The 14,318-nt window shown below is 34.0% G+C and overlaps 1 protein-coding gene across 1 annotated transcript; it reads right to left on the reverse strand.

The window, feature by feature from the left end:
• Positions 1-8,818: 8,818 nt before the first annotated feature.
• Positions 8,819-14,245, reverse strand: LOC106715872 (galactose mutarotase). Its single transcript, XM_045686195.1, has 10 exons — positions 13,932-14,245; positions 13,527-13,620; positions 13,146-13,309; positions 11,853-12,062; positions 11,618-11,705; positions 10,979-11,126; positions 10,610-10,715; positions 10,190-10,297; positions 9,607-9,717; positions 8,819-8,913 (listed from the first exon to the last, which is right to left on the reverse strand). The coding sequence occupies exons 1-10, from the start codon at positions 14,232-14,234 to the stop codon at positions 8,821-8,823; spliced, it is 1,425 nt and encodes a 474-aa protein (XP_045542151.1). The 5' UTR covers positions 14,235-14,245; the 3' UTR covers positions 8,819-8,820.
• Positions 14,246-14,318: the final 73 nt, after the last annotated feature.

Here is a 14,318-nt window from a genome sequence, read left to right on the forward strand (position 1 = left end):
AGCTTATTTGATTTAACTTCACGGGAACGAATATATAATAATAAATAACTAAGCCTCATTTATAACACGTACCTATATATCTACAAATCCGACAAATATGACAAAATCAATCTTTAATATGGACATTAATATAATAATCTCTTTTATTTAGAGTGCCATATAACGAGGCGAAAACATGTCTCTTAAGAGCAAAATAAGCCATTCTGTACGTGATGACATCTTTGTAACAACACAATAGATGGCTAATAAGTCCCATTAGGAAGCTATCGTATTACAATTTTCAAACAAAAGATACATTAAGTATTTATTTTTATTAGATTTTTAAGCTGGTGATCGTTTGTGTTGGATATAAGGGCCACTGTACACGCACAACTTTAAGTAGTTTGCAGCGGCGACTTCAAGCAGCCAGCGTGCTGCCGGCCACTTAAAGCTACCGTTACTGACTGCTTCAAGCTGTCCGTGTACGGGGTCTCCTAATCACTCAAGAAAAAAAACAAAAGTATCAACGGTCGAGATCATCTTTTACCGTCCGAGGCCGTCGCATCGCCTTCATAAAATAAAACAAATTAAATTAAAAAATGTAATACAAAGAATTATTATGTAATTCGATGGAAATTAATGGAATAATATAAAAGTCGCATGGCGTGAAATGTATCAAAAATATATGTTATTATTTCTAATGATGGTCTACGAGTTCGCAAGCTTTACATTTGAATCTAATACAACACCAAGTGAATTTCATCTATATGAGCTTCGTCACTTCTAACTCTCGTACGCGACAATTTCATTAGGATATGGGACTTCAGCGTAAACTTAGTACAAAATTCAAATACATTTACTAAGAAATACTTTTAAAACCGATGATTCAAATATTCAAGACTTTTTTAGCTCTTAGAGAATTACACGAAGAAATATAGAAGAAAAAGTGTAAGTACAAAGGCATTAGTTACATCTATGACACTCTTTACGAGGAGTTTTGAGTACAACCATTTCACGCTTCTTTTCTTTCAAGTAATACATCTACAATCGAGTCTATGTAATCAGGAAACTACCGTCGCCGCTGCGATGTTTTACTGAACTCAATTTGTGGAGGATCCTACTATGACAAAGGAAACCCTAAGACCGTTAGATGAATCTGAAACCCTGGGCCATTCTTTCGCATTCAACGGACAAAACTTTTATTTTTAAATATTATAATATCAAAGAAAAATTTCGTCAACATCATCACCTCTATAGTTTACTCCAATTACTTTTAGTTGGATATTGACTGAAATAAATAATTTCGAGTAACTTTAGGTAACAAAGTATGACTATAAAAGCTTCAGCAATAGATCCTCTAGCTAGAACAAATAATTTCCTCATACTTTTATGTAGGTGATTTTAGTTATTTAAATGTACATTAAATACGCTGATTCTTCTGTCTATAACTCACATTTAATGTTAAATCATTTTCCTTCATATAAAACATACGAAACAATCTTCCGTGAAGTTATAAAAAAAGCTGTATTTGTATTTAAAATTAATTTACGACTATTAAATTATTTGGTACAACTAAAAATATGAAAAATAACTTTGCTCTAGATTAGTTTTAAAATAATTATAATAATAAATGATTTTAAATTTTATAATGGTGTTGTGAATATTTTTAAATGGGATAAAAAATACTTAATTTTCTATATCTTCACATTTTTTCCTAACTTTTTTTTTGTTTATTACAATGATTATCTGAAATAATTTGTATTTTAAATAATATTTTATACACATAATGTATAAATTGTTTGTTATAAAAATAAAACTTTAAATATTAATACAACTTTTGTAAATTACATTTAAAGTATAAAAAGTTTTTATTAACTACTAAAACAGTGTTATGTACTTTGACCGAAGTATGTATAACCTACCAGACAAAACTTTGTGTAACCAAAAAACATTTTATATAGAAAATTACCATCGACAGTAAAAAAATATTGGCGATGTAGAATATAAAACACCGTAAAGTTATAAAATACGCGAAACAACCTCGAACCGGCTCCGGCGACTCCAGGTTTATTATTTTTAGCTAGGTTAGTTCAAATGGTCACTGGTCAAGATTCTACCAAGTTCGGGAGAGGAAAGAAATTCGCGAACGAAGTTTAAAAAGTTCTTAAACTTTGTTAAGTGTCGGTTAAGATAACTTACCTGTATAAGAAGTGTGAAAACTAAGAGGAGGGCTGTGGAACAGACCCTCATGGTGGCAAGTTACTTCTGGACTGGAATGGTTCTAAGTTTTGTGCGCGTTGCGGCGAGTGCGTAGGCACCGTGCGTGCCTCGCAAGCGTCGGACCGCGAATGCCGAATATTCAGCGCGCTGGGCCGAGCGAGCGAACAGCGAACGACGAACAGCCAGCCCGCGACTACTGCACGCCTCATGAACGAACCTCACAGCACACTTGCGCTTTAACACACTTCGTCGCTGAATTTTCAAATGAAATAAAACTTTTTTAATACCTCAATCTTCGACATATATAATTTAGTTTTAATATCAAGTTATCTATGATACAATTTTAAAAGCATGCTTTTAAGTAACATTAAAAGTATAACACGGTCACTACAATTTCACAATGATTACAAAGTGCAATAGGTTTTAGGTCATATTTGTGTTAGATAAGGGAAATGATATAATAAAATGTGTTCGATATCGTATGAACTGCATTTTTTCTGTAAAAAAAATTACCGATATAATGTTAAGTACCGAAAGTTGTGATTTTAATTAATTAGAAGAAGTAAATTGCAAACTTTTTAAAAAGGCATTGTATGGCGGAGGCGTAAAATTATCATCTTTTTGTATTCAAAAACTGCAACCGAAAGTATAATCTCACCTGTGTGCAAAGTGGGGCGAACGAGAGGGCTACAAGGAAAATGCTTCTCTTTCCTGCAGACTTGCATGCTGATAAATCAAAACTTGACTACATTAACCTTGAAAGAAACGACATAGTGGCAAAGACAGTTTTTTTTTTTTAGTCATAACTTGAAATTAACAAATATAAATAACAAAGAAGAGATTTTGTCTGTCATGAAATTAATTAAAAATGTTTCCTTATATACTAGTATAACCTTTTAACACCCATTTTCATCCAGGAATAGGACCAATTTTGAGGATTTTTACGTTCGATTGAATTATCCCGAAGTGTTAATGATAGGTGCTATAGTTAAATGAGTAAAGTTCTCATAAAAATAAGTATAATGTTAGTTTTAACCCAAGAAGAGACTTCTACACTAGACTATAACTTTAACATTATCAAATTCTATCAGAATAACGTGAAAAGGAAGTTTGTCGCGAGAATTAATTGAATTAGGAAACCCAATCAGTGACATAATGGGCACCTTATTTATAAATATGAAATACAATGTCTCCATAATTCTATTCATGATGGTCAGATTGAGTGTTGACATTACTATGAAGTGCTACGTTATAAAACTAGTTTTTGTTCAAAGAAGTAGTAAGTAAACAAGTCTGCAATTGATGTTAAATGACCAACGTTAATCAAAAACTTCCACAGAATAGAGGAAAGTTTGTATCCGAAATGCGTAAGGTGATACCCGTTAAGTAAAAAAAATAGGCGAGCTTACAAACAAGATTCGGTAATAACAACAAAACAGATATGAGAGTACGCAAGCATTTACATGCGTTGGAGAAAGCCCATATCCTGCAGATTGACACTGTGTGTGATGACATTACAGTTGAAAGACAAGTGGTATATTTGGTTGATCGCTGGAACAGACTAACTAAAATAGGAAACGGCTAAAACACTAACGTACATTTGTACAGTATCGACACCGACTAGTTTCGAGCCTATCGAGGGCCCTTCATCAGGGTGAATTGGACTGGTATTTTTTCGCCGGACAAAAGTACGTGAGTGTTTTAGTCGTTTCCTATTTTAGTTAATGATAATGGAACAGACTAGTTTAAAATTCAACTATTGACATCAGTTGAAGATGCATATGACATGCAGTCATAATAAATTACTCAAAAAGCACAAAGTGCTATAAGAATGGCGATGGCAATTGAGTAATTACCCTATTGACAAATGGGTAATGTTTCATATCGAATATGTAAGTTACTTTTTTTGAATGTGAGTTAGTATGTATTTTAATTCGATTGTGACGACCTAGAGGCTAAACTACTGAACAGATTTGGACAAGACTCGCGTCATTCGATTCCTGTTTTTTCCTGGAAAGCATATTACGTCAAAGACATACAGTTTATGTATGAAATAAAATTCTAAATTAGTAAAAAAGCTATTTCGAATGTTTTTCGCCATACATCACATTTTTTTACATTTATATATTTTCAATGTTTACCAATTAATTATTAAATAGTTTTATGTAAAATTGGACTTTATTTAGTTTAAATAAAAAAAACAATCTTTGTTTTAAAAAGCAGCCAATAGATGACGCCAAATCATCCATTAGAGCATCTGTCAGTAGGGTTTTTTGATTTTCTTATTGTTAGGTTATTATGAAATAACAATTTGTACTAAATGCAAAACGGGAACCCCCTAGGATAGTGTGTCTTAACAAGAATTGATCTAATATTTTATAGATACTTTTAACAGGAACAAAGTAATGTAATCTTATAGCATTCTTCTAACAGGAGACTTCGGGGAATTCCCTCTCTACATCTCATTCGACAGTTTGTCGCTAAGTTTGTCGTTGTTTGTAAAATACGTTACTAGGCTAGCATATTGCCTTTGATGCGTCGCAACAAAAAAAATTAAGTAAAAAATATAAAAAAGTCAACATTTATCTTTCATCCAAATTAAAACAATTGTTTTATCGACAAACAAAGTGATCTAATAATTGTTCCGTTTTTTACCTTTCAAGTTACGGAACCCTTAAAAGATCAAAAAACCCGAGTGTAACACACTTAGGGAAAAAACACTTTTTATATAAGAGAAGAGGGCAAACGAGCGGCGCGAACACCAAAGTGATCATCGACGCCCATGGACATCCGCAACACTAGAAGAATTGCAGATGCGTTGCCGGTTTTTAAGAAAGACATACGCTCGCTTAAACTTATCAAATCCCTCGTTAAAATCAGTTCAGCCACTAATGCCCCAAAGAGTTACAATACAATTTACTTATATTAATCTACATATGCGCTAATAGCAACTTACGTATGCGCGAAAAACATTACCCTGAGCCCTGAGTTGATTGAGTCAGTCGGGTAAAACATGGCGAGGAATGAGGATGGAAAGGAAAGGACATTTTAATTAATATAAACAAAGTTCCACATCAACAGTTTTAATCCTAAGTAAGAACATGGAAAAGTTGCTGTGCACTATACTTTTTAATTAATCATCTCTTTAGTATGTAACACTTTTATTCTATTGTCTATTGTTTTTAACGCGCTTTTATAAGCTTCAGTTGTTTTGAACGATTTTATTTTCCATTTAGTAGTAAATAAGTCTATAATCAATTGGTTACTTTACAAGACAGTGAAAATACACAAACTATGAGACACGAACCTCGAGTCAGCATATGTGAGCAGTCAAATGTAGAATCTGAACTCTTAGGAAAAAAAACTTTAGATTTGCTTAGTGCTGGTATAAAATAAAGTTAGCATTTCTTTTGTTTACAAGACAGACGATACATAGTTCCCAAGACTGAAAATTAAGGAGAGGGAAAACGTCAGTAGGTCAATTCGAAGAGTACGTATTTATAGTGAACACTCGTTAAATGTTAACTGCACTGTTCCATGTTGTTCATTTCTATAAGACGTTCTAATGCCATATCGAACTTGTACTTAGAAAATTTCCTATTACGTTTCCTGTCGGATTCCTCAGTGCACATAGCGTACAGTTTTACCTTTGTTTCAATCGAATATCGAATATAAAATTAAAAGCGACCGGAAACATTTTTTTTTATTTTGATAAAACATTTTAAATATAGATGAAAAGGTTGCGCGTGGTAGTATCATTTAACAAACACGTATTTGACAAGAAATTTGATCGTTTAACGAACGCTTTGAATGTTGTTTCAAAAACTTTTCTTTATGAAAATATAATTAATATGAGCACGAGTTAATTTGCGTGTTATAAATATACTTAATTTATTGCTTTGATACCGTTTTGACGGACGTTACATATCAGTATGATGATTTTTTTATAAATAATTTTGAAAAATATTTTACAACATAGGGTCCACTGTGGTACTGCAGATCCGAACCGAATGAGCCTCAGCGTCAGTCTACTCTGTGGAGTTCTTTGACCCTTCTGCTCTTATCGCGAACTGCTCTAAAACCAGACGTACATAATCACCATAAATTATGGCACTTCAAATTAATCCTTATGTACAAGCAATAAGATTGTTGTGGTTAACATAAAGCAACCGATACAATGTAATTAATTTCGCGCTTTCAATTTCATAAATGTAAGACGATACGAAACTAAAAACTTAAAGTTTAATTGCAACTAGTGTCTATTGTAGCTCAAAGACCTAGATAAGATCGCTATTAAATGGGCATTTTCTTCGTCTGTCAAGTTATAAACTATGCAAAACATTTCTAATAAGGTTTAAAGGTGACTCAATTTTGACCAAAGTTTGTCTTTTGTATGCTCTTGATTATTACATTTATGCGGTCTTAGGTTTGTAGCAATTTTAATATGATTTTTATACGTCAATAACGCTCTCGTACCAAGATAACTCTTGAACTCTTAACTTCACAGGTCACATATGCTAATTTACAGTTTTGTGAACGTTTTTAATATGATACATAAAGATACTGGCTTTAACAAGCAATGAAAATCAACAGTCACAAGTTTATCTAGTTTTGAACGTATACTACTAAAAAAGTGAGTAGATAATTCCTATACAGTTCCCGGTTAAGTAAATCGGGCATATGAATCATCGGTCCAATCCAAGCTTTGCTTCCAAACACTATTTTATAGCCAATTACCACTATTTACTAAACAGAAATGGCTATTTCCAATCGCACTAAGGAACAATACCATTTCCAAATACATTTTACATATTTTAACAGACGGGATGTTATGTATCAATCCGTTTACTCTAAACTTCTAAACGAATAAGCCAATGATACAGTTTTGTTCGTAACGCCGAGACATGACGTGCTGTTAATTTTTTTTAGTAATAGATAGCGATTATGTTTTAAATATTATATACCTAATATATACTAGTATTATATTTAATCTCTATTCGTTTCTAAGGCAAAATTACAATATTTATATTAATAATTTAAAATTCCGACAAGCCTGATTTTAAAACTACGCTCCGAGGATAAATATAATATAAATATCACCTCACTCCTCATAATCAGTTCAACAATTAGACCCTTCGTACACAAGGCAACATAAATCGTCGAAAGTAATAACAATGTTAAATCGTCGACACGAATCGTCTATTCAGTCAGTACAAACATAACAACGATAACTGTATGGATTTTATCCGCCATCTTGTTTCCAGCTACTTTTCTCACGGCGATCTTGACAGTTTGACGACTGGCTTTGGCGATGACAGAAATGTCAGCGAGTCGCACTATGTATAAACCTCTTTAACATTTAAGTCGCTTGGCGACTAAAATCGCCGGGTTTCGAAGATTTGCGTTGCCTTTTATAAGAAGGGCCGTAGACTTCACTTGGCCTAGCACGATTGTGACAATCGCCTTTTTATCTTCATTGTCAATTATGTCAAAATTAGTATGAGATTTTTGGTGTACTTTAAATAGGGCGGCGCTGCACACATCTTAATGCAAATTTTGTCGATACGAAAGCGATTGTCACATATAATCGTGAAAGGCGCACAGAAGATCATAATGGTATGGACATACATGCATTACAAACTAACAGATTCGCGAAAAAGTGTGAAAGAAACTTTTTTTTTTCATTTAATTTATAATGTCTTAGTTAAAAAAATAGTGTCTGAAGTGTTACCGCTTTCCATTGCCGAAACACGTCTATTATTTAATGATAACTGTTTTTTTAGTGAAAATGACAGCGATGTAATTATTATAGTAGGTCCCAATTAGGGTTGGCGACAGGCAGGCGGCCGGCCGTAAAAAAATAAGCCAAAACTTTAAGGTTTGTAAAACCTTGTGTGAGTGGGAAAAGGCCAGGGAGATGATGATGACAGCGATGTAATTATTTTTTTATAAAAATGTTCCAATAGTGGAAACCAACGGTTATATCGAAATCTTAATAGATATTGAAAGAGTCGTGGCCCTCACCTCTTCAGATATATGGCAGCATAACAAGATATACGACACACAATAAGTCCAATCGTGTGACCCATATTTTTTTATCAAAATGCAATAAAGTGTTTCTGATTACAGTAGAATTCCACTGCCGTCATAATTTTATTAAAATATATTTACTGTCCCTATTACTGGAGGCATTCCTTCACTCGATTGACCTGTACTTTTCGGACCTACCTTAAATCAGTGCTTACCTTTTGATATCAATATATACTATAGATGTTAGGACAGTGGAAGCCAACGATAAAAAATAAATTCTAGCTTTTGAAATCTTACTAATATTATAAATGCAAATATTTAGATGGTTGGATGTTTGTTTGAAGGTATATCCGGAACGGCTTAACGGATCTTGATGAAATTTGACACAGATGTAAAGCTTATCTGAAAGTGCACTACTTATTACATTTTTTAAATTCCGCGCGGACAGAGTCGCGGGCCACAGCTAGTATTAAACAATTGTCAACTAGTATTAAAATAAAACCACAGCAAAAAACAGCACTGTATAATATATTTCTGAAACATTTTACAAAATTATACGATACTATCAAAATAATGTTTTTTTTCTGTCCCTCATACATATTTACCAAGTAAAATTCCAAACTTGTATTGTATCCTGTGTACGTAGACTTCACCAGGGTTGAGCACCGAATTGGGGAAATTTTTCTAAAAAAATAATGAAAATTCATAATAATAAACGTTACGCAAAAATAATATTAACACGTCTTCTCTCATTCGTTTCTTTTCTAAATGGTGGGAAGACCATAGACTGTGTGTTCATTTAAAAAAAAAAAAAAATGAGCCAATCAGGAATATCAATGTATATGCCTTCATTCGCAGTATATGTATATCATTTAAAAATTTGCGTTGTTCCTCGCTGGCTTTGACTCAATATTTACCAAATCTTGAACTCGCAATTATTATAAGGTTGACTGACATTATCCCAAACAGATTTTTTTTATATCTATATAAAATATATAAATATAAATTAATCCCTATACCCCTTGTTCACGCCATCACACGTTAACGGCTGGACCGATTTAACTTTTTTTTGTTATGTTTGTTATTGTCAGGAGAAAGTTCTTATGACAGAAAAAAATAAAAAATTTATATGGATGGAAATTGTTTGAAGGTATCTCCAGAAAGGCTAAATGGATCTTAATGAAATTTGCTGTAGATATAAAACATAGTCTGGAAGAACATATAGGCTACATATTAAGTTTTTTTTTTTTAATTCCGCGCAGACGAAGTCTCGGGCGACAGCTAGATGGTTATAATTTCTACAGGCTTAATTATTTTTCAATCTAGATTAGTTTCTAAACTTGTTCATACTTTTATGTATATGTAAAAGTAACTCACATGATTAATCGCATCTGGATAATTTTGTGGCAGTAAACAGAAAAGTCCATGTTTCTTGTAAAATGTTCCATTTTTACCAGCCAACGGCACATAACCGTAATGCTCTTTACCCTGTGACATAAAAAGATATAATTAGTATACAACTAGCTTTTACCCGCGACTCCGTCCGGAATAAAAAAATAGAAAATGGGGTAAAAATTATCCTATGTCCTATTCCTGGTTCTAAGCTACCTGCCCACCAATTTTCAGTCAAATCGATTCAGCCGTTCTTGAGTTATAAATAGTGTAACTAACACGACTTTCTTTTATATATATAGACTAAGATTTTATAGAAGTTTATATATCAAGCATGCTTATATTGCCCGAATTAACTTATTAAATACCTCGAAACATAATGGTTACGCTCCTTAACGAATAGGGTACATAGAGACGACGTTTTACTGAGATGCTATTCTGATAATTTTAATGATTCTGTCAAAGTTTCCTTCTTTCGAAACTTTCAATTCATCGTTCGTCCTCTGTGGCAAAAGTTCTCTTCAATAATTAGTACATACTATAATACTTCATTGTTTATCTCTCTTACATCTCCTTGGTTATCAGTTCCCCCGTCGACCTCTCTAAACTCCTCGTCCTCAGCACTCGCCTCGCTCTCGCTCTGCTCCGCTCCTTCTTCCTCTCCTCCAGACAAAGCCTTTTAAAAACACAACGCAATCATTACAACTTACAAATTTGCCGTTAAAAATTGTCAGGCATTTCCCACATTTACACAATATCAATAATTCAGAATACTAGTATTAAGAGTAATTTAAGAAGATTATTGATTAAGTGAAGATAAATATAACTAAAATAAACTGATCTGAATCACTAGTATATATAACAAGGTTTTTAAATCCTGAGCACGCGTGTCCGGCAAATGACTGATATTCACACCGCCAATGATGGCAGAAGCTGGTTCAGGAGACTAGTTGCTTAGAGAAACACGGGTTTGATCCATGGTACATACCGCAACTATCCGATCCGGGTCTGGCAGACGGTTCCCCGTGTAAAACTGCAAGCCTGGCTGGTTGCTGTACACTTCCAGTACCCGCCCGGTGTCCGGATGGAGTGCCCTGAAATATTAAAAATGTCTTATAATAAAAACTTCCCCACGTCTAAATAAGCAAAATCATTTAATTTTTTATTCACAAACTTTCTGCAAAGTTTAGGATAACGTAGAGGACGTATACGATTTCACTTCTTGGTCGTGAATACTCGTACAAAGTATGTACATTTAGGGCTTAGAGAAGTGTTACGAATTCTAAAGCATTAATATCTTCGTCGTAGAATCTTAGAAACTGCACACTACTCAAACAAAATACTCCAAGAAACTAACCTGGCATGGAACGTCAAATCTTGAGCAGTGGCCTGTGTGATGCAGAAGTTGACATCATACCCTCCTTTGGGTATCTTCGGCAACATTGTCTTCAAACAGCGCGGCACTCGGAAATCGAAAGCCGTCCCACCGACAACCTTCTTTTCGCCTGAAACCGACATACCAGTATTTTAAATGTTTTTTGTATAAACAATGTTTCTATGCATTATATGTGTGCATATCTGTGTAGTGCAAATTCACTATAACTCCTCTGTCGATTAAAGGTAGGCAAAGCATCTACAATTGCGTATGTCTATGGGCCGCGGTCGCTTCGCTATTTAAGCGTATTAATGTGGCCGCTTACTCTTTTGCCATTTTTTGATATAAAAAAAACAAAATTTTGAAAAAATTGAAACAGTCGTTTAGTGTATATACTTAAACACTTAAATAACAAACAAGCCAAAAGGTTGGGGGAAGATAATCTCTCTCGCTTCCTCTTTGCAAACATGTTTGTTAGCAATTGTGCTAATCCAAATGATTGTCAGTATACTGCTCGTATCTTTTTTTTTAAATGTCACTTATTTGATCGAATTTCTCCAGGACTTTCGAAACTACTACTCACTTATAACAACATAGATTCCTCTTTATTTTACAACTCACCAGTAACTAATCCATCGTCGTCAACTTGCGTATATTTGTCGGCGTTGATAGTAATTATGTGCTCGTACATCGACTCTGCGCCTCGGTGCTGTAACACGTTATAAAGCAAAATCAACTTACCAATGTTAAAGAAATAGGAAAAATTACACTAAGAAAATATTTAATTGACCATTAAAGGACTCTGCGTGCTTCACAATCAACTGTTGACTAACGATGTAGTAAAAGTAATACTTACATGTCCAGCTAGATTGAAGTATTGTGCGTTACTAAGGTTGATTATGGTTGGCTCCGTTGTTGTACATTTCATCTCGATGTTGATTGTATTATCGCATGTGACTTCGAAGCAGAGCTGCGTCATCACAGTGCCCGGGTAGCCCTCGTGGAACCGATCTGATACGTGACTCATGTAGACTTTATTGCCCACAACATGCGAACGCCAGTTCACCTGTAATTTAATAAGGATAGAATTTAAAATATTTTAGGTTCGAATTTATGTTGAGCAGGAGTTAGGTATTTGAAACATTAATAAGCTATTTCTGAAAGACTTTTCAAACACCAAGTCTTGCAGGAATAGCAAAAAAACATGCAGACGAATTGAGAACCAATTCCATTTTGAAGTCAGTTAAAAACAACAATTAACTATGAGTTGATTGTAAATGTAATAAACTTTCAGAAACGGCTTCTTTAAACGAGATCATTATATCCGCTTTGATATTCTTCAAATTAGTGAAACGTAACAAAAAATGTATTGTTTTTATACTTAGATGTCCAACTGTAAGTTGAAATAGAACAATTAGCGGACGCTGTTTTTAATAATAGATGTTTTTTACGTTTTGACAATGCGACGCCTTTCACTGAGACGACGTCTTTGTCGAAATCATCTCGAAAGTGGTTGTGTCACAGTGTAGCAGTCGGTGGGACTATTTCGTGGGAACTCTGATTGTTACACTTATGTAATAAGGGAGCTGTGTCTTAATGCCACTGCCCTGTGATCTTTTAAAACAACCTTGGTACATCTGGGGATAAAGTTGTTCTAATTACCACGTTCATTGCCATCGGCTCTCCAATTTATAATAAGAAAAAACTTAGCATGTAACATTTTATCAACCGTCAACTTTTATGAGGCATCGTAAACAACATATGGAAAGCGCCCAACAACAAAACCTTCCAAGTGATTCTGTCATCTTAATTTTGTACATCAAATATCGTGCCAGCTGCTACAAAGGATTCGGCGCATGCCTCCCGGCAGACGTAAAATAACAATCTAACAAATGTAGGCAGGCAGATGAACACAAATCATTTGCATTTCTGCCTCTGTTAGCTATAGTAAGTATAGATAGTATGAATTAAGATGAAAATTCAAAATTCAAACTTAGTGACGTCTGAAAAAAGGAATGATATCAATTTAATAGATGACATTCGATCTCATTTTTATTGCGATTAGAGGATGTAAATGATTAATTTATGATTTCAGAACTATAAGATATAAAATTATACTGGTCAGTAACGTATGATGTTGTTTGCTTACCTTGTCAAAACCTACGTAGCCACCATTGCAGTGATTGGGTCCCAGGTTAGTGGACAGCATGTACATTCTGCCCATTGGCCGGACAGACATCGTGGCGTTGCGGATGACATTTGCGTATCGCCCGATAGTAGCACCAAAGTACGGGTTCCGTGGTTGAAAGTATTCTGTTTACGATGAGAAATTAACTAGCAAGACATTTACGAGCGATATTTTATCCGTCAATTTAATTATTAAATATTGTTTATAATAAATATTGTCAAAAGCCCAGCGGGCTAGATAATATAATATATACATAAGTGTATAACAGAAGTGGTAAGGTTAAATCTAAAAGAAAAAACCCTCTGTTGTTTTATGCTGTACAATCCAAGAATTTTTATTTACCTTCAAGCGTATCAAAACCAGCAATGACGTCATCGGGAACTCCTTTCTTGTCTGGAACTTGTATAGTCGTTATTGTCGCACCATATGTTATCACCTGTGTGTGATCAATATTACCTTTTGTTATAACATCTCTCCTAATATAATGTCTACGAACCGCGTTTAACCAGACCTAAATACCTAATTCTAACAACCAATGAAATAATAAACCAAACCACCTAGATTTAGCACGAATTTATCAACATTCGTACAATGTTTTAGTAAACCAAATGCAAAACATCTAGTTTTTTTTTGTCAAGGACAAAAAAGCGAGATATTTTTTTTGTATTCAGGCATAGACCTGAGCCGAAACCATTGATTCTTCTTTTGTTTTTTAAAGCAATCGTAATAAATAGTAATCGTTCTGACCTGGACTGTCATCCTGTTTTTCGTTTTCCATGTGAACCTCCTAACAATATCGATATTACTGCTTGAAGAGCAAGGACTAGCTTCTGCTTCTGGAGCCAAGATTTCTTTTAATTCTTTAGATTTCCTACGGCCATTCTTTTTACTTTTATCTGTAGATGACTGTTTAGACATAAAACCGAAACCATCAACGGTTAGCTCCACATCAGGAACTTTAACAGGTTCCGGTTCAGGAATAACTGATTTTTCTTCTGAAGCTTCTGATGCTACATCACCACTAGCTTTATCATCAACTTCGTCTGCCATTATAATTTAAAATTTAGATATAACTGTGATATTTTTTTAATATTTTTTACATTTATTTACACAAAAAATTTATGAAGGGACTGA

This window comes from Papilio machaon, chromosome Z (genome assembly GCF_912999745.1).
Source record: "Papilio machaon chromosome Z, ilPapMach1.1, whole genome shotgun sequence".
Classification (NCBI taxonomy): Eukaryota; Metazoa; Arthropoda; class Insecta; order Lepidoptera; family Papilionidae; genus Papilio; species Papilio machaon.

What these genes read in the sequence shown, in the direction of transcription:
- LOC106715872 (XM_045686195.1), bottom strand. Translation starts at nt 14,234, where the DNA reads ATGGCAGACGAAGTTGATGATAAAGCTAGTGGTGATGTAGCATCAGAA. An exon ending in ACTTCAATCTAGCTGGACAT is followed by an intron (nt 11,706 to 11,852) that starts GTAAGTATTACT and finishes AACGTGTTACAG; the next exon opens with CACCGAGGCGCAGAGTCGAT. An exon ending in ATCCAGATGCGATTAATCAT is followed by an intron (nt 8,914 to 9,606) that starts GTGAGTTACTTT and finishes TTATTTTTTTAG; the next exon opens with AAAAATTTCCCCAATTCGGT.